Source organism: Humulus lupulus, chromosome 1 (genome assembly GCF_963169125.1).
Source record: "Humulus lupulus chromosome 1, drHumLupu1.1, whole genome shotgun sequence".
Taxonomy (NCBI): Eukaryota; Viridiplantae; Streptophyta; class Magnoliopsida; order Rosales; family Cannabaceae; genus Humulus; species Humulus lupulus.
In genome coordinates this window covers 26,525,625-26,547,764 of record NC_084793.1, presented here as the reverse complement: position 1 = coordinate 26,547,764, position 22,140 = coordinate 26,525,625, and the positions used below count along the sequence as shown (strand labels likewise).

General features: G+C 32.4%; 1 protein-coding gene across 1 annotated transcript; it reads right to left on the bottom strand.

Annotated features, from left to right (window-relative positions):
• Window positions 1–12,296: 12,296 nt before the first annotated feature.
• LOC133789796 (transcription factor MYB111) lies at window positions 12,297–16,544 on the bottom strand. Its single transcript, XM_062227531.1, has 3 exons — window positions 16,261–16,544; window positions 16,038–16,167; window positions 12,297–13,781 (listed from the first exon to the last, which is right to left on the bottom strand). Exons 1-3 carry the CDS (start codon window positions 16,391–16,393, stop codon window positions 12,683–12,685), a joined length of 1,362 nt encoding a protein of 453 aa, XP_062083515.1. The 5' UTR covers window positions 16,394–16,544; the 3' UTR covers window positions 12,297–12,682.
• Window positions 16,545–22,140: the final 5,596 nt, after the last annotated feature.

Genomic DNA, 22,140 nt, shown 5'->3' with positions numbered 1-22,140 from the left:
GGTGGAAGCCCAAGCTAAGATTGAAGCTTTAACTACATCCAAAGGGGATCTTCGATCCAAGGTAGAGCAGGCGGAGAAGACCATCGCCGAGCGGGATGGATCTCTAAGAGAGTTGGCCGATGAGAACAAGAAACAAATCCAAACCAACAAGATGTTGACTAATCAGCTGGAGAAAATGACTTGCGAGAATGAGGAGCTGAAGCGAGAAAAGGAAGCCAATATTGCTCGTTATGAGGATATTTGTTTCAACTTCTTCTACCAAGTATGGAAGTTGAACAAGCCCCTCAACCTCAACTTTCTCTCAGAGGAGGCCAGGGCAGAAGAACTTGCCAAATGCGAGGCAAAGGCTGCTGAGGAGGCAGCCAATCCTGCTGGTGTTATGCCTTTTTCTCCTGCTTTATCATTCTGACCAGAGGATGTCACTGATGTCGAGGATGGTGTTGATCAACCCGTTAACAGTTTACCAGACCAGTGATCATACTTTAGCCGACCAGAGAGTCTCTTATCCGACTAGTAGACACTTATCTCAACTATCTTCTTATTATACTTTGCTCGTACGGTCGAGCTGTTGGCATGTATACTTTACTTTTCTTTTTGCTAACTTGAAACATTCTAAGTCTATTTAGACTTAAAAAATTATAAGTTTTTTGTGAATAGTAAAGTCACTCTTATGTATGCCTTATATTTTCGCATGAGTACTTAGTTTTCTAACTTCGAAATTCTAGACATTTCATAAGTCCCTACTAAGTATGCTTTCTCACACTCTTATTGCTCTAACATTTTATGAGCATAATGTTTATTGTCACACGAATATTTGCTTTTAACTTGAAATTGTGAAAAATTCCAAGTTGCTTAAGCTTTGTTAAACAAGTTAGCTCAATGGCCTTTTTTGACTTCAAAATTTACAAGCCAGCCTAAAAACAAATATCGTAACTCGTGCTCTTATTGCCTGTGTTAAATTATGTACCAGTACACTCCATGTGCCCCCCAAGTGATCGAGGGTTGAAAGATCCTTGGTCACTTGCTACTTGACCGAATCTGTTCGAGCAGTTAATTACTCGTAAAACACATAAACCATATAGAAAATATTCGAGCAGTTGAACACTGTCCGATTTTACCGACCAGTTGAACATTGTTCGGATAATTAACACACATGCATATTTGTAGCAAGAATCGACCACGCTGTGCGTAGTCTCTTTTATTACTCGTAAATTAAAATGGACAAAACGTGTTTAATAACGAGTCTTAAACAAAAAAAATTGTTCAAAAATAAATAAATGACTAGTTAGCAAATAACCAGCTCATAACCCAAACTTAAATAACAAGTTAAACAAATTGAAATTAAGCTACCACTTTGAAAGCAATATTTTAGCGATAATATATCTTCAAGTGCTCGCCATTCTAGTGGTTCCTCATCAGGCTTCGTCCACCAAATCCGATCCTAGCACTCCCGCTCATGCCGAAGTGTCTGGGCATATCTCTCCCTTGCTTTGTTACTGTCCTCAACCAAGTGTGGACCTCCACATATAGTGTCTAAGGTAAAGTCCACAGGCCCAGGTTGCAAGGGTGGAGATCTCTGTCGTTTGAACCCAGGATTGGTGCTGCCTCCTTCTCCTTGGGTTGTTTCTGCTTGATACTTTTTCAATTTGCCCGACCGGAGAAGAAATTCTATCTCATCTTTGAGGTGATTGCATTCGTTTGTGTCGTGGCCATAATCTCCATGAAACTGACAAAAATTTTTCATGTCCCTCTTAAATATCTCTTTCCTCATCGGTGGAGGTTTCTTGTAGGGAACTTCCTGATGACTGACGAGATAGATTTATGCCCGGCTAGCTGAAAGAGTTGTGTAGTTTGAGAATTGGGGCTCATACTTGGTCGCCTTATCGTTCAGACTTGACTTAGCCTTCTTTTCATCATGGCGGTCAGACCCGTTATTCCCACGTTTCTTTCCGCCATTTTGACCATTTCCTCCATTCTTAGGAGGATGAGTTGATCCGCTTGGATTGTTTATACCTTTCTCCTATTTCTCAATCGCATCATCCAATTTCATGTACTTGTCCGCTCGGTCAAGAAATTGTTTGAGTGTTGAGATTGGATTGCGATGTATACTATCCCACAAGGGGCTCCGATATGTTATCCCAGAGGATATTGCAACCATCTTCCCCTCGTCTCCGACAACAGTTGCTCAATTAGCCTCTCTCATGAATCTCTGTATATAATTCTTTAGAGATTCATCTTTTCCTTGTTTGATATCTGCCAAGTGATTGGCATAAACTGGAGGAGTCCGAGAATCGCTGAACTGTCTACAAAATTCTTTCCTGAAACTCTCCCAAGAGGTAATGGAGTTTGGCATAAATTTCCAATACCACTCTTAGGCAGTATCGGACAACGTAGTGGGGGAAACTCTACAGCGATAGTCATCACTTACCCCGAGCAGCTCCATTTGGTCTTCAAACTTCCCAACATGCCTTATGGGGTCTACCTTTTCTGTATATACTGGCAATACCGGTGCTTTATACTTTGCTGGCGGCTGGGCTACCCTGATTCGGGCACAAAATGGGCTGCCACTCCTATGGTCTACCAGATCAATTGCAGAAGGTCGTTTCGACAAACCTTGAACTTCGGCCGTTAGCGCATCAAGCTGGGCTTGGATGGCTGGTGTAATTGACGAGGTGCCAAGGTCGTGACCGCCTGGTCGGGCATTTTCATCTGGTGCACTATTCTCAAGTATTTCTACTTGGCTAGCAGGCTGGTTCAGATTTTTCCCTTCCACCAGGACGATCTTGCTCTTCTCTCTGATAACTTCCCTTTTGCGTCCTCCTAGGCGATCAAACATTGTGCTCTGAGTTTTTTCAGAAGGCTTATCGCGCAGGACATGCTCTCTCCCACTGCGCTGCTGGCCGGGATGCAGTGGTGGCCTTCCTATTTGTGTCGGGCAGTCCTTTCCTCCTTGTTGGTCATTGCCATCTTTTTCCTTCGATCAGTCGGTGTGATGACTATCAGCCTCATCATGACCATGTCCATCTTTGAACTGTGAAGTTCCTTTACCTCGAGGAGTCTTGGTTTGATTCTGCCTGGGTGGAGTCTTTTTACTGCCCGATCGGTGACTTCCTGATCTAGAAGTTTCTGATCAGTGGCTCCTGGAGGGGGTTCTAGAGATCCCCCTTTGAGTTGAGGCAGTGCCAGATCGGACCCCATCATCTTCCCGATCAGGAGGGTTACTCCTACTTCTGTCCGGTCCTCGAGAATTGGCTCTGTCAGTAGTTTTTCGACCAACATCTGTATTCCTTGCTTCCTGGGTAGCTACTCCTCATGTTGCAGTTTGGGCATTGGCCCGGGTCAACTGCGTAGCCGCCTCCAGAGCAAGTGCAGCCTCGTGGTGTCGCCTATCGGCCTCTTCCTGCCGTCGCCTGATCTCTCGCTCCTGGCGTCCATCTCCCGTCTTTGCTGCTCGAACGCAGCTTTCTGTCTAGCCATCTCTTCAGCAAATAACTCCTGTCGAGCGTTGAATTGCGCCATCTCCTCTTGGAAGACCCCCATGGCTTCCTGGAGTTGTTCAACCTCTGGAGTCATTTCTTTGAGGAAGACCCTGGGTTCAGTCTCGTGGTCTTGAGGGCCAGGACCTTCCGATCTAGCAGGCTCTTTAGATGTGCCTGGCTTCTTAGAGGCCGCATTGGTATTCTTGGGCACCATAATAACATGATAATAATGTGTTTGTTCTCTTCGGGCTCTCAATGAAAGCACCAAAATGTTGACCACGATTTTGGTCAATGACGAGTAGACGTCAAAACTACAATAAATCTTCAAGAGAAAATACGACACTGATAATTTTATAGTGGTTCAGCCCCAATATGTTGGTAATAGCCTAATCCACTTAGAGTTGTGATATATAGATCTACACTCAAGATCAGATGAACCTATGTCAACTGAGTTTCTTCAGTGTAAATGCAAGAAAATACAAGATTTCTTTCAGAATACAAATGCTCTCTCAGAAATATCAGAATCTGAATCCCTTCAATTGCCATGAGCTCTTTATTTATAGGCTCGGGATCGTACAAATCGAAACCCCTCATAATCGGGATAATTCAGTTGCTTTAACCAATATTTAATTAATAATCAAATTTAAAATACAACAATATGCGATTTCTTTGGGATAATCTGAGAGATTCCTGCTGTGGGTACGAATAATTCTAGTTGAAGTCGTTACTGAAATTCCGCTGCATAATGATGATCTGTCTGGTCGGCCAACTTCAATCCTTGAAGTGGGACTGGTTGGCCAAAACACCCTTCTGGTTAGGCAAAACTTTTAACTAACCGGATACACTTGACTCCAAGATGACTGGTCAACCAAAACGAACGACTGGACGGCCAAAACAGATGTTTGGTCGGCTAAAACGACTGACTAGTCAGTCAAAAATCTTTACCGGTCGGACAGAAATTCTACCAGGTCGGTCAGATCACTTCCAAACCAGATAAATAATTTTCATGCCAATAATATCACAATATTAATCTCAAACCTTTGACCTAGCCATTTATTGCCACTTGTCACCTTTATTGCCACGTCATCGTATTCAAATTTTGGGGATAACATCAGCCATTTCAATTTCAGCTGCTTGGGCAACAGTTAGTCCCCTTTGGGATCGATGCAAATGACTCTTAATAGGGCTTGAGGTCACATGATTATGCTCTGCTATAAATTCAACAACTTGATATTTTCCTGTTTCACGAGAATTTATCTTCATCCTTGCTAAACAACCAAACCTTGTTTCCGCACGATGGCGTTTCACATTGACCTTTCATTTATCATTTCCACGAGAACCTTCGCAAGAACAACAAAAAGTTCTATCTCTCATTTTTCCATCTTTGTCTTTATGTCCTTTACTCCTTCGAATGCTAAAACCTACGTTATATGCATATGTATTATAGAAGTTGCAGGCTTCTTCTTCAGTTTCAAATTCCATACCAACTTTTGGTATTGCTTCATCACGAATGATTGCATGTACCATTTTGACATTTTTCTCACTATCAACTGTAGCTTCATCATCTTTCTTCTCAAAGCATGATTTGCATCATTAGTCTCAAACTCTAATCTTTGACGAGAGTAAAAATCTTCTATAGAATTATTATCCATGATCTGATATCAACAATATAAATTATATCAAATGTAAAAGTTATTAGCCTGTGTTTTAACATAATAAAATATTTAGAATAAACAAATAATCAATAACTCAAATCATCATAAAATAAAAATTGTATTATAATCATGTATTATTAATTAAGAGTTTCAAAAAATTTAATAGTAACTAAAATTCTTTTCGGTGATCATTGTCCTTGGCCCAAAAAAAAAAAATCAACACATAATTTTGAAACTGTCAAAACTCATACTAAAAAATATGCATTATTAATTTAGATTATAATACTATACCTTTGTTCTCTTTTTTTATTATAATCTTTATAAAATAAAATATTATAAAAAAATTATCAATTCATCTTATATGTTTTTATTCATTCCTAACAGACCTTACAAAACAAAAAATAAAGTTAAAGTTTCTAACTTTTAATAAAATTTAAATTTCAGATCCATCAATCAACACATCAGTAAAATAAAATATTATAACAAATTTATCTATATCAATATTTATGAAATAAAATATTATAATACTTCTCATGATCAAGAACTTAGATAAAAACAAATTACATAGACCTTTGATAGAAAAAACATAGAAAAACTCACTGATTGAATGACTTTTTCTTTTTAGATTTGGTAATGGTGTATTTTCTAACAGTAATTTGCATTTTCTAGAACTGAGATGAGACACTATTTAAATCCCAATTTTTTTTTTTTTTGTTACAGGAACATTTTAATTTCTAGTGATTATATATTTAATATAATTTTTAAGAGGAGTACTAAGGAGATTCTCTAGCGCACTCTCTTTTTAATCTTGTTACACTCAGATTTCGAGCCTTGAGAATTGTGATCTCGAAAGCTGGATTCGTCAGGTGTGAGCTCGCAATATCTAGAATACGTGTTCGCAACCTAGGCGCCGAACCTACAAGCAGGTGGCAACCTCGAAGATGGGTAGCCTCGAAGTCCTTGCAAGCTCGAAAGACAGAACATCGGGATACGTCCATTGTCGCGTGACCTCGGATCAAGTGGCTCGAGCTTGGCTTAAGTGTGAGCTCGGTGTTTCATTCTAAGTTGACTTTGAGAAATACAACTCGAAAGTCAACCAGAGACTTGGGCTAGTACGATGCTGACGACGTTGATTGCTGACTTCGAACATCTTAGTGAGTCACTTGGAGAGACGCAGTCTACATTTATTGTTGTAACTTCCCTATAATAAAGGGATATTTATTAGTCAGTTATACGCCCCCTGGTCTTCAGGGGACATTTCCTTGTATATAGGAGTTACAGGCTTTTAAAGCCATTAAATTTATTAATGTAAATGATAACTTCCCAGAAACGTGTGGGATAGTATCCTGAGACTTCCTCTATAAATAGAGAAGTCCTGTACCTTTGTAAAGGACTGAAATTTTGTGATCTTGAGAGAAACTCTGGAGAATTCATCTCTGAAGAATTTCCAGAAATTTCCTAAGTTCTAATAACAAAGACTCGTGGACTAGGCAGAGTTAACTGCTGAACCACGTAAAAATTCTCCTTGCTTTATCGTATTTTTCTAGCCATAACTATTTACTGTCTACGTGCTCTACATTTCAAGTTAACGAAAAACGGTGTCAACAAATCTAATGACCTATATTATTTTTTAAATAATATCTATTTTATAAAATAAATAATTATAATATTTTAATTTTATTGCAATTATATCCCTATAATTATATATAATCCATTTTTCTCTCATTTTACTATATATTAAATATATATCTTAAAAATGTATATTACATATATATATACGCATTTTTTTAATTACACCTGTACTATTTGTTTTTTGTTTATCTTTATATTTCTTATATTTATAGTATTATGTTAATAACACTTTTCCTTTTGTGATTTCTTTTATATTTGGTAAATAAGCCATCAACCCATTTTTTTAAATGTTTATATATATATATATATATAACTCATAAAATAAAGGGGATTTTTTATTCATACAGTTTTTGGAATTTTTTTATTCAAAATTACAGTAAATAAAAGATATATTTAAATATACGGTTTACATAAAATTTTAAGTTTCTTTTTACAAAAATACGTTATGCTCTAAGAATTGGTCTGAAGAAAAATTATGGAGTTATCATCTTCTCCAAATGCAACGACAACCATTCTCAGAGAAGTTAATCTTCATGAAGCAACCAGAAAACGATTCAACCTCTGATGCTAAACGTGTGAGATTCTCTGCAACCATTCAATGGGTAATCTCCAATTTAATATCATTTCAAATTTTTTATTTTTTTTCTTCTCTTTGAAAATCATTTTCATTCTATTTCCTTATTTTTATATCTGCTTTCTTTCTCATTCTTCTTTCTCTAATTCGAAACCCATTCTCTAATTTTCTTGGTCAACTTCTTTATGGGTTCGAAGTTGGGATTATTGTTGATGTGGAGGCTTGTTGTTACTGTCCCCAAACTTTGTTTCAAGAAGAAGAAGAAGAAGAAGAAGAAGAAAAGCTAATGACTCTATGTCTCTTGTTCTCGTAAATCTGGGTCTAAAAAAATTCATATTACTCTTGAACATTTAAATACTTGAATTTGATTTTTCATAATCTAAGTATTGTATAATTTGGATTTGAACAAGATTTATCCAATATGCTATTGAATATTGGTTTCATTTTATTGAATTTGATTTGGATATTATTTATCTTGAGTTAGTTTCTTAATCAAATATGGGTATTAAATTTGATAAAATTAAGATTTAAAATATTTTACTGATTTTGAAAATTTGGGTTGGAAGCCTGTAACATATCCTAACTTTTTCTTTAAGAGATTTTTCCATGGCTGCTGTTCTCTGTAATTATATAGTAAAGAATGAAAACAATGTCATATATGTTATACTGAAGCAGTTTCCAGAGAGGTAAGAGTAATAATACAAAGTTGATCATGAAATTAGTTCAAAATGATATCTATCCTTAGAAAACTAAAAAGTCAAAAATAGGTTGGAAAAACACCCTTTAATACATCTATAAGATGTTAATTAGAGTCTGCATTCTTCATATGCCGCCATTCATATTATTCGTAATTCATATGGATAACTCACATAAGGAGTTACAGTGGGTTGCACTTGGACTAGCCATGTGTTGCTTTAGGTTGCATGTTGTTACATTCGTAATTCATATGGATAACTCACATTAGGAGATGCAGTGAGTTGCACTTGGACTAGTCATGTGTTGCTTTAGGTTGCATGTGGTTGCATTCGTAATTCATATGGATAACTCACATTAGGAGTTGCAGTGGGTTGCACTTGGACTAGCCATGTGTTGCTTTAGGTTTTATTTGGTTGCATTCGCAATTCACATGGATAACTCACATTAGGAGTTGCAGTGGGTTGCACTTGGACTAGCCATGTGTTGCTTTAGGTTGCATGTGGTTGCATTCGTAATTCATATGTATAACTCACATTAGAGTTGCAGTGAGTTACAGTGGGTTGCACTTGGACTAGCCGTGTGTTGCTTTAGGTTGCATGTGGTTGCATTCGTAATTCATATGGATAACTCACATTAGGAGATGCAATGGGTTGCACTTGGACTAGCCATGTGTTGCTTTAGGTTGCATTCGTAATTCATATGGATAACTCACATTAGGAGTTGCAGTGGGTTGCACTTGGACTAGCCATGTGTTGCTTTAGGTTGCATGTAGTTGTATTCGTAATTCATATGGATAACTCACATTAGGAGATGCAGTGGGTTGCACTTGGACTGGCCATGTGTTGCTTTAGGTTGCATTCGTAATTCATATAGATAACTCACATTAGGAGTTGCAGTGGGTTGCACTTGGACTAGCCATGTGTTGCTTTAGGTTGCATGTGGTTGTATTCGTAATTCATATGGATAACTCACATTAGGAGATGCAGTGGGTTGCACTTGGACTAGTCATATGTTGCTTTAGGTTGCATTCGTAATTCATATGGATAACTCACATTAGGAGTTGCAGTGGGTTGCACTTGGACTAGTCATGTGTTGCTTTAGGTTGCATGTGGTTGCATTCGTAATTCATATGTATAACTTACATTAGGAGTTGCAGTGGGTTGCACTTAGATAGCAATGTGTTGCTTTAGGTCTCATGTGGTTGCATTCGCAATTCATATGTATAACTCACATTAGGAGTTGCAGTGGGTTGCACTTGGACTAGCCATGTGTTGCTTTAGGTTGCATGTGGTAGCATTCGTAATTCATATGTATAACTCACATTAGGAGTTGCAGTGAGTTACAGTGGGTTGCACTTGGATTAGCCATGTGTTGCTTTAGGTTGCATGTGGTTGCATTCATAATTCATATGGATAACTCACATTAGGAGTTGCAGTGAGTTGCACTTAGACTAGCTATGTGTTGATTTAGGTTGCATGTGGTTGCATTCGTAATTCATATGGACAACTCACATTAGGAGTTGCAGTAAGTTGCAGTGAGTTGCACTTGGACTAGCCATATATTGCTTAAGGTTTCATGTGGTTGCATTTATAATTCATATGCATAACTCAAATAAAATAAAATGAGCACCTGGAATCAACACATGGAATAGTTTTAACCGAATTTAATCGTTAAGCCTATATTTCTAGTATGGACAAATGTATTTCTTCCGGTTAAAGGATGGTTAAATTATACTCAATTTGGCTGATTACTCTTTATTTTTTAAAATTAACTTTTAGACATTGTGTTTTGTCAAAAGGTTAAAAGTAGAAATAGATAGATCGATTATTTGAACACTCTATTTTGATACCGATTATCCACTTTTACCTTTTATTTTTAAAAATTAACATTTGGACCATAAGTGGGTTGCATTACAATGAGTTGTATAAGAATGAAATTAGAATATGAGTTTTTATGTTGTCATGAGTTGCATGGGGCTTTAGTCATATGCTCATAGATCTAGACTTGCTTATTTGTTTTTTTTACATGTAAAGGAAAATGAAGTTTATGAATATGAGAGTGAGAGTGAGTCTTGAGTATCCATATCATTTTGTCGCCCCTCGCATGGCTCCAGCAAATAAGACAAAGGCAATAGTAAAGGAAAAAGTCAAAAACATTTTTCAATTTTGTATATGGTGTAGAAAATTTATTAATTATTTTAGAAAAAACATTTATCTTATGTGTCTTAAGAGGGCAATCATATCCTTAATTTTTTCATTAAGTATAGAGTTCTTATTTTTCTTTTGATATACATATATATATATAAGACTTTGATGTATTAAGATCAAGTATTCCAAACAATTAAACTATCTTGACGAACTACTATTATTATTTCTTCGCTACTGGTTATATACATCAATATTCATATTATCTTAATTATTGAATAAGAAAATTTAACTGCACTTATATGCAATTATATATAAATTATGTTTTGTGAAAACAATGATAACATCAATTGATAACAATATTGTAGAGAAGTAACAATAATTTGGGTATCAATAGAGTTTTAAATTTGTAAAGGGTTAATGATTTTTAAAATATTTAAATTTGAGAAATCAACATCTGGTTAAAGAGAATGAAGATCATCAAAATCCTAATTATTACTTACAGCTGCCCACATATTCTAAAGTCAGAGCTCATATTTAGTCATTTACTACGTACAAATCGTAAAACTAAATATATAAAAATTAGATTACCGTATAAATGAAATAAAGCATGAATAAAAATGTAATAACTAAATTAATAACGTAAATATGAAAGAATAATGTAAAAACTCGTATATGGGATAATTTCCCTAAAATAAATGAATTTGAAAGTAAATAAAATAAAAATAAATAATATTGATTAATTTTTTTAGCAACGATAATATTAATTAATTTTCAAATCAAGAATCATAGAAAAAATCTATGATGCTTTTTTTTCCTCAATTTACTTGGATAATAAATAAAATAACTAATTATTTTTAAATAGTTATCTTCTAATTTACATACATCCTGTATATAAAAATGTAAAATAATTATTTTAATAGTTGCATAATTATAAAAATTTCTTTAGAAAAAAACACAATTTTTCTTCTTATTTTCATTTCTCATAAATAAAAAAAAATAACTTAAGTGATTCAATTATAATAATATAATTGTAATAAAATTAAAATATTATAACTAATTATTATATTAAAATACATGACTTAAAACTAGGACCGAGCATAAAATCCGAAAAACCAAAAAAATTGAGTACACCGACCTTCCAAACACCGAAAAAATCAAAACCAATTAAATCGAACACCAAAAAAACTGTTAACGGCGTAAACCACCACTGTTCGGTCGGTTTGAAAAATCTGTATGAACCGACTGGTATGAACTGAAATCGACCGAACTTATTAATATATATAAGTTATGTTATGTATATGGACTTTTAATTATATTTTCAAACTTTCAAATTTGTTAATGTAACTATGTTCTATGTATTTATATTTTAAAAAAAGCATCAAAATAGATTCCAACAATCCAAAAAAATTATTTTTTTTTTACAAAAACTTTCTAAAAAATTATGGAATTTTTTTTTAAAAAAATAAATTAACTTCAGTTTGGTCAATTTAACCGACCAAACTGTGGTCCAAAACGGTCAATTTTTTTCTTTAATTAGTTTGATCGGTCAGTTTTTAAATTGCACAAATCCAGACCGAAAACTAAATTCTGAATTTAATAATATAAAAAAATTATCCAATGACCGACCGATCTTCAATACTAATTAAAACATAACACATGCAAAAGAAAATCTGCTAGAGTCTTTTAGCACTCATCAATCCTTAATGAAGAGAGAGTCGAGTTCCCCTAAGAAAAATGAAGAGAGATGTGCCCAGCTCATAATGGCACAACATATAATTAATGTCTGGGCACACAATATTTAATGCAGCCATGATGTAACTTATATTAATATATATAAATATAAATACAATATTTATGTCACAATGCATATAAATCGGTGAAAATGGCTTATGTTTTTAAGTATTTTATAATCTCTCTTAGTTATGATAATTTTTTTCAAAACGATATCGGTTTAAAATTTTGATAAGTCATTTAAATTTTTTGACGAGCTATTTGAAAAATTTTCACCATACTATCTAGGATGTCAAAAATTATTTTACAAAAAATTATAAATAATAACCAAAATATAAAATAACTTAAAAAAAATAGATTTTTGGCAAATGCACCCTTGTAATAATAGTATAAAGGAATATTCATAAAACATATATATAGGACCCTATATACAGTATACAGCATTAATTCATGAGTTGTGACTTGTGAGCATACAAATCAGACTTTATGTGAGTGACCCCACAGGGCCCCAAAATTACAACTACGAAGCAAATTGGAAAGAAAAAAAAAACCCAATAGCTAATTAACAGATTGACCACAAAACTTTATTGTTTTTTATTTTCCTTCCCTAAGAACAAGACTTTGAACTCTATCAATCTACTCTCTCATCTAATTGATCTTTCCTTCTTCTTCTTTTTTTTTTTTTTTTTGATTAAGGAGAGACCATTTTATTATATATAAATATATATTAATGACAACTAAATTTGATGATCTCATCTCATCTAATCATCACGAAAGAAGCCAGGCAACCATAGCATTTTCTTTATCAGAGGTGATCTCTTGACATTTGTGATAATTATTATTATCTTGTAACTCCCAGTTGCTGTTATCACTATCCCACAACAAAGCTAACATTTTTTCTTTTTCATTATCCCACGTATTCTTCTTCTGATCTTGTTGATGATGATGTTCTTGTTCTTGTTCTTGTTCTTGTTCTTGTTCTTGGGTGACAGTAGTAGAACTCTCCCAACTCCAAAAATCGACTCCAACGACGTCGTCTAGCCAGTACTGATCATGATCATCACTAATAACACAATCTCCATTATTATTGTAGCTCAAGCTATAATTATTATTATTAGTAGTAGTAGAAGTAGTCGTGTCCATGAGAGCCCCACCTAAATTAAGGCTCTCCTCGCTTAAAGTCAAGACCTCATTTGGATTTAGTAAGTTGCTGTCTATTATGTCATTAAAGCACAACAACATGCCTTCATCAACGGATGTTTCTTTTTCATAACGATGATCATAATCATATGGTCCTGAAACTTCGTGATCACCATTTTCCTTTAAGTTCGTCATTGAATTTTCTGTCGTTTTTTCCTCACTACAACACAAAAACGACAACTGGTCATGACCTAACATGTCCTCGTCACATGATGAGCCTGCTACAGCAGCAGCTTGCCCTAGCATCATTACTACTGTCCCAGTAGAAGCTCCATCTTGATCTTCTTTTTCTTCTAAACGACAACGACTTAATTGTCGTTTCTGCTGATCATCCATAGTTGGAGTAGTAGTCGTAGTCCTTTGATGAACTGATGTTGTTGTTGTTGATGATGATGATCCGACGTCGTTTTTGATAACGCTACTGTTCTGATTGCTAGTTGATGATTTGTTCTTCTTCATGGCTAAACGACTGGTTCGACCACCTTTTCGCTTTGGAATTGGAAGGTTTACTTTGGTTACAGTCACGAGATTTGGTAGATGATGATGATGAGTAGTAGTATTATTACATCTTCTGAATGTGTGAATTTTTCTGCTCAAGTGAGAGTTCCAATAGTTCTTTATCTCATTATCTGTTCTTCCTGGCAAGTGACTAGCTATCAAGGACCACCTACAAGTAGAAAAAATAAACAAATTTAAATTATTTATCATAATGATCGTACATAAATCCAATAAATGCGTATATATATATATATATCTATTATACGTACCAAAATATGTAACATCATTTTACAACAGCTTTAATTATAGTACATACGACATGACTACAAGAACAGTGTATAATAATAAAGTTTTTTTTTTTATGTCAAAGAGAAATATGTTCGATGAAAATTTGTCGGTACGACATGTTAATATATAGTTATAACTCATAAGTTTATTTTTATATTAATATAGTTCATTAACTAGTTCAATAAAAATTCTATATATATAAACAAGGAGACTCATTATTATTCGACCCTCAACGAGTGGCCAAAATAGTCCCAAGTGGCTTAAAGCTTCTCCCTTTCTGAAATATATAATAAGTGCTGTACTTCTTGCTATCTAATACTATCTTTGTGTTGCTTTCATATAAATTATACACGCTTTCTTTATTTTCCAATTCAGAAAAAGAAAAGAAAATATATTAAAGAAAAGAGAGCGTGCATTTTATATGTTAAATATTGGTATAATCCGTCTGAAAATTTTGATTTCTGATTATTTAAATTTGACATAATATTTAAAATATTAGAAAAAAATATGTATTATGTAGTTATTTCTATTTATGAATTATTGCGTATTTATATTTTATTATAATGTGCTAATGAAAAATAAAAATTGCCGGACAAGACAAAATAAGACAATTTGAAAATGACAATTAATATAATTATAAACGATGGCTTCTAGAGATCTCCTTTGTAATATATAATAAATGATTTAGCACTTTTACAACTGCTTTGGGGCGAGAAAGAGTTAACGTAATAAATGCGAAATAGTAAATACTATTGGAAGAAAAACTAATGTTAATAACTCAGAGCACCTCTGATGGTAAAATGAAAAGTTACACTAAAAAAATATATTATATATTATTATATTATTTTATCTTATAAATAGATATATATTATTTTATTTATAAAATATTAATATAGTAAACAAAAGTAAAAAAAATGATTATGTCATTATTTCGCGTCCCATCATACTGTATATATATATAGATATTGTAATATTTTAAGACTAATTATTTTGAGTTGAGAGGAATTTAGAAGAAAGTAATATTAAATTTTTGTGTAAAAAAATATATTTTTTATTTTAAAATATATATAAAGTTCATATAAATTATTAATTTTATCTTTTAAAATTTAAAATTTAAAATTTAAATTATTATTCTTATATTTATTTTACCCCTTACCAAAAACTTTCTGTTAAAATGATGGGATGGTGCTTGGAGTTGCTCTAAAATATGTATATATACAGTGCCTTAGATAGAGCACAAAAAAAACATTTTGACCATTTAAAAAAAAGGACATTTTGAAAATGACAATTTGTTATTGTACTCTAACATACAAAAATATTTTTAAAACAAATCCATATTAGAAATAAGCAAACCTATTATTAACAATGAATAGTGATTGAAAATATCATATTTATAAGTTCTTTATTTCTATTTATTTTTTTATTTTCTAAATGATAATATTGTAAATAAAAAATTATTTATTATTAGCTAGATTATATTATGTGCCAAATTTAATATAGTTTTTAATATTTGCTAATTTTGAGACAATTTATAACATACTATTAAAATATATTTTTCTAATAAAATACTAAAATATAACAATACATCATTTAACACTTTATTATAAATGCTCTAATATTCATCTTTTTTTATTCGAAATAATGCATCTTACTAATTTGAACAACAAAATTTAAAGTAATTTAATTTAATTTGCATAATATTCTTAATATTTAATCATTTTAATAATAAGCAATGATATGTGTACACAAAATATGCATATTTTTTTTTTAAAAAAATTTATTTAAAATGTGAGTTTTTTATATTAAAATGACTTTTTATGTGTTGTCATTAGTAATAATAAATGTACATAATTAAAAAAATACATTTAAATTTTGGACTATTAAATTTTATTTCAATGGTCTAGATTAAAGACGACTCATTGATACGAGGCATGTTGTCCAGAATCACTTTAAGTTGATTAGTGCAATTTAATATAAAAAAATATAGGACTTAAAACTAAATTTTACCTAAGATGATACCGTGTTGTACACCATTAGTGTCATTTAGCAATACTTTTACAAATTTGTATAACATATTAAATTGATTAATAAGAAGATAATTAATTAACATTAAATGTATGTGTACTAATTAACTAACCTGTTGCCTAATGTAGAATGCAGCTTGATGATGATATCTTCCTCCTCAGAAGAGATGTTCCCTCTCTTCAAGTCAGCTCTCAAATAGTTTATCCATCTCAATCTACAACTCTTTCCACACCTCAGTAACCCTGCATTATTATAATAGCATTAATATATATTATTCATTATATATATGCAAACCAAAGAAGATTATATACATATACATATATATATGTATGTACCTGCATTTTTGGGTAGTGATCTCCAACACCCTTCTCCATTAGACTGAATATACTTGGTCAAGATCTCATCCTCCTCTGAAGTCCACCTCCCTTTCTTCAATCCAACTTTCTCACAACAAGGAGCTCTACCCATCTCTCTCTCTCTCTCTCTTTTCTCTGTCTACAAACAAATTAGTATAAGGCAAAAAAAATGTAACGGGACATGATGTTATATAGGGAGAGATCAAGTCCCAAGAGTGAGCTGAGTAGAGAGAAAGTAGCGTGGGGCCCAGTTGAGTGATGATGGTGTAGAGTTCTATAGAGAAAGAAGTGTTTTGTGGTGAGAGATTTAGCCACGAGAGCTACCCAACTCTGAGGTGGCGTGGCTTATTGACCGTCGAGACGCTTGTGACGGGGCATCAATCTCCCACGTTCATTGCTCCTCCTACAAACACAACACACACACTCTCTCTCTCTATCAAGTTGTCAAACCCTTTTTGGTTCCCTTCGTACGTTCTGAACTGGATTCTCTCTCTCTCTGTCACTCTCACTCTCTCTCTAAGAATCTCTCATGCAAATGAGAGAAGGACACACCCTTTTATTTCGTTGAATTTTCTTTTGCCTTATATATATATATATAATATTCCACACTTTTATAATATATTATTATTATATAAAGAGATATTTGCAGCAAAAATATTTATAAGTTTTATAAATTATGATACTTAAATACTTAATTTTTCTTTTCGGCTAAAATAATTTCCGTTACACTTTCTTCATACTCGTTGGTACCTCACCGTTATCTAACATGTCAGCGCCTATGTAACAGCTTTTGATTGGTCCAAATAAATAATTTCTATTTAAAAATTATAAAATATATTAAAAATTCAATTTTATATAATTAAAATTTTAAAAATCAATTTAAAAAATAATATACATAAAAATTAAATTAAATCTTAAAACAAAATTAAATAAATTAAAATCTGATTTGAATTTTTAACTTAAACTAAATACTAATATAAATTAAATTCTTTCTTAAAAACAATAGTAATTTTTATTTCTCTCCCTCCTGATTCTTCATCTTTCTCACCATTTTTCATTTTTTTTCTTGGGTGTTGGCTTGGAGAAAATAGAGGCAAACTTTTTTTTGTTACATCACATTCCTCTTCCCCTCTTCATCTTGTTCCTCTTGTTTTTTTTTTCTCTTTCCGCAGGTGGAGTGCAAATCTGCGTAAGTGGAGGTGGCTGGAACATTGTCTTCGTGCAGATCGAACAATGTCGTCGGTGGGGGAGGCTAGGTGATGAGCCGAATATGGGTTTGACGGAGGTTCTGGAGTCACCATGCTCAAGGGTGGTCGGAGTTCCGTTTGAAGCTAGCCTCGTCGGCATCGCAGATCCATCTTCTCCAGCCTAGATGCTGACTGCTGAGCTCCATCCAAGCAAACCCAAATCTGTGCTCTTTGTCCTCCTTCGGTCCAAGCAATCCCAGCCTCGACATCCATCTTCTCCAACCTAGCAACCCAGAAAAAAAAAAAAAAAAAAAAAGAGGAAGAATGGTGAAGATGAAGAATCGGGAGAGAGAAAGAGAAAAGGTATATTTATTTTAATTAGATTTTTAGTTTTAGGTATTTTGAATAATGATTTTTAATTTTAATTTAATTAAAATATGATTTTTAAATAAAATTTTAATTTTTTATTAGATTTTTAATACTAATTTTTAAATAAAAATTCAATTATTAATAACGTGGACCAATCAAAAATTGCCACGTAGGCGCTGACCTGTGAGGTACCAACGGATGCAAAGAAAGTATAACGGAAAGTATTTTAGCCGCAAAAAAAAAGAGTTAGGTATTTAAGTGTCATAATTTGTAAAACTTAGATATTTTCGCCACAAATATCCCTTATATAAATAAGCTAAATATTATTAGCACACGTCGAACAATATTTCATTATTTATTTAATAAATATAATTTATAAAATTGTTAAAAGTATAATATTTTTTTTTTTCAAATGAGAGTATGGGCAAATCGAATTATAAACACTAAAATGTTGTTGAACCAATATCAAAATGAGAAAATTTTAACATTATTTTTTTTTAATCAAACCACAATACTAAAAATTACACAAAAAAATATTTTCTGGATTATTATATTCCTAAAAAAATATACATTATATTATTATATTATTTTATAAAAAATAGAATACTATATATTTATACTTATAAAATATAAAAATTGAAGAAAAAAGTTGTCGTGATCAGCAATATCATATTATTAATGTCGTGACACTATTCATCTCCATCATTCAGGTGTTCCATTTGCCATTGCATTGGATTATTATTTGGTGTAAGATCAACATTAAAATGGTGTTTTGTTGCTACCTCGGAGAAGAGCTCTTATAAATGATAGTGAAATAAAAAATTTACTGGCATTGTTGACGTTTTAATTTCTTTATTTAGTTTGGCAACAAAATGAAGAAGAGATTACTATCTTGTCGGCTTATAAATTATTAGTGGAATTGATGTGTAAAGATATTTTAAAAATATATATATATATATATATATATCATCTGATCTCTTACTCCTTCATCTCATTCCTACATTCCATTATTTTCTTTCCTATCAAATATACACTCTTAATAATCTTTAGATTCTTAAATTTTCTAGTTGGTATAAAAGTTTAGGATATTTCTATGGTGTATACCTTAAAATGTATATATTAGTGCATATATTTTGTGTTTCTAGCTCATAAATAGTTTTCGGTATAATTTTTTTTATGATTGTATTTATATTGTAGTTATTTAAAGCATTCTGTAAATTTTTCAGAAAATTATGAATAATTTACAATGCCAAAAATTAAGTTCAAACAAATTATTACATGCGCGACTAATTTTTTTTTATGGTGGAAAACAGCTTGTTTAAACTTAGTTTTCGACACTGTAAATTATTCACAATTTCCTAAAAATTTACAGAATGCTCTAAATAACTATAATATACATAATCATAAAAAAAAATCGCACCAAAAACTGTTCACGAACTAAGAAATACAAAAATTATGTACTAACGCATACTTTTTTAAGTATACACCATAGAATTATCCTAAAAATTTATACGCAAAAAATGATAATATTATATATATAAGAAAGAAAGAAAAAAGACAAACACCATGATTCATTGTGGCGGAGGCAGAAGGAAAGGAGTATATTATAAATTTTACTATTAAAAAAACTTTAAAGTGTTTAAATGAGGATGTAATAGTAAATTGAGTGGGTAAGAAGAAAATAATAGGGAGATAACTGTTAGAATCAGAATTTTTTTTAAGTAATTAAATAGGAATATAATAGTAAATTATATATCTAAATCAATAAATAATAATTAAAATATTTAAGTAGGGGCACGTGCCTCCACATGCCCCGTGTGGCACCGCCATTAACTATGATGAGAATATATTCCAAAAAATTCAGTATCCAAAAATTATGGCCTTAAATATTCTCATCTACCATTCGTACTGACCACTGGGTTTCTCCTTGAGTCTCGTCTCTCTAGCTAGCTAGGGCTCTTTTATATATATATATAGAGAGAGAGTATTTTACGGTGCAACTCACATGCACCTTATTTTGTTTGCACTTTATGAACAAAAATTTGACGGGAAATTTTTGTATGACTGTGTATATTATAGTTATTTAGAGTTTTAGAAAATTTTGAATAATTTATAATATGAAAAATAATGTTCAAATAGGTTGTTACATACGTGACTATTTTTTTTATGTGTGTGGCAAATAATATGTTTGAATATTGTTTTCGGTACTCTAAATTATGCAAAATTTTCTGAAAATTTGTAGGATACTCTAAATAACTATAATATACACGGTCATAAAAAAAATTGCACAGAAAACTGTTCACGGGGCCTTGTGAGTTACACCAAAGAAATTTATATGGTGCATACCTAAAAACTAGGTTCAAACATGTTGTTTTCCACGCGCATAAAATAACTAGTTACGCGTGCAACAACCCGTTTGAACCTAGTTTTCAACACTGTAAATTATTCGAAATTTCCTGATATTTTGCATGATGCTCTAAATAACTACAATAAACACATCATGAAAAAATATCACGTCGAAAACTGTTCACAAGCCAGAAATAATAAGATATGCACCGGCACATATCTTTTAGGGTTCGTTTTAAGGTATGTACCATAGAAATATCCAAATAGAATATGTGGGGTTTGTGTTAGATTAAAAAAAATTAGGGTTTGTGGTGTAATGTGTATTTGACTATTCTCTTGAATAGACATATACATGCGTGTTAGGAAAGTAAAACGAAAACTATACAGTTCATTTATAAAAAATCATATATTTAGATTAGATATAAGTTATTGCTTGTAAATTTAATTATGTTTGTATTATTATTATTAATTGATTGCAGTTTTACAGGAACTTGGCTGGACCACATACGTACCTGTCTACACTATATATTTAATTTTAATTGTTTTAATTTATATTAATTTAATAATCTAATATTGAGTTTTTTGCTAGAATCTTGTACCGATTCTTTGTTCCTCGTTTATTATAACAATCAATCAATTATAAGGAGATATTGCCGACTTAGTAATTGCCTAAATCATATAGGATGTTATATGGCATTTTAACATGCCTAACAATACATGATACAGAATTTAGTGATGAATTTAGTGATTGATACAATTTAATATCAAATCTCACATATTTAAATGTAAAATAAAATATATGAGACTCGCTATGAAATAACATATTATAGTAACAATGAGTGAACTACAAGTATAAGACACGAACGATAGGAGGTTCAAGGGAATGTGCCCAATAAAACCAAGCTGGGAATGAAGGAACGTATTGCGGGGGCTCTCCAACAACACCTAAAGCGGAGGGAGAGACCCAGAGAAAGGGTGACTGAATGACATAGTGTATCGCAGACCGAGGGACTCATGGTATGTGTAACGTCCCAAATTACCCAATAAGGCTTAGGGCCTTGATTAGGGAGTCAATATTGCAAGTTATGGTAATTATGTGATTATGTGATATATATGTGTATCATTATATGATTATGTGAGTTATATTATAATATGACTTTATATGCATGTTTAGGTGTATTAAATATGCATGTGGGCCCATTTCTGATTAAAAGGGTAATTTTCGTAATTTGGCTCGTTATGAGTATATTTGACATATATGTGATATATGTGTGGGATCACATTATTATGTGGATATATTTGGGTTACTCGGCACGAGACAATCCTAGGGAGCAAGCTAGTGGGAAAGTCACAACGGGGCCGATATTTGACTGAGTGAGAGTCAATGGATATATTGGGTATTTAGTACATTACCAGGTTATTGGGTAATGGGAATAAATATTTGATGATATATTGGGAGTTAGAGAGATTAGGAGAGAATTCTGGGAATTTTGACTATTTTACCCTCATGGGCGTTTTTGAGACCCTAAGCATTTGGATTTGTTTGAGGTTACTTAAGCTCGAAGTAACCTGTCAGAAACATAAAAAAAAAAAGTTCGGTACGTTCTCTCTTTTCCGTTATCCCTTTTTACCGTTCGTCGCATTTTCAAAGGAAACTCTAGTTTTAGGACTCGGATTCAAGCAAGGATCGAGTCATAACGATTCTAGGAAAGATTAGAAGCTTATTAGCCGGAGGATGTAGCGAGAAACAACATAATCAGATGTAATTTAAGCATTGAATTTCTGAGTTTTTGTTTCTTAAAGTTTCTTAAATTTTGAATTTGGATTTTACGTTTTGAGGAGTTTTTGAATGGTTTGAAGCTTGTGTTTTGATGGTTTTGGGCCGTTGAGATGATTGGGAACTTTGTTTTTGAGATTTTGGTATGTTTGGATATGTTTTTGGGAGGATTTAAAATGG

Coding starts and splice junctions, on each gene's coding strand:
- LOC133789796 (XM_062227531.1), bottom strand. CDS start 16,393: ATGGGTAGAGCTCCTTGTTGTGAGAAAGTTGGATTGAAGAAAGGGAGG. Junction 16,168..16,260: donor ATCACTACCCAAAAATGCAG/GTACATACATAT, acceptor ATAATAATGCAG/GGTTACTGAGGTGTGGAAAG. Junction 13,782..16,037: donor CATTCTACATTAGGCAACAG/GTTAGTTAATTA, acceptor TTCTACTTGTAG/GTGGTCCTTGATAGCTAGTC.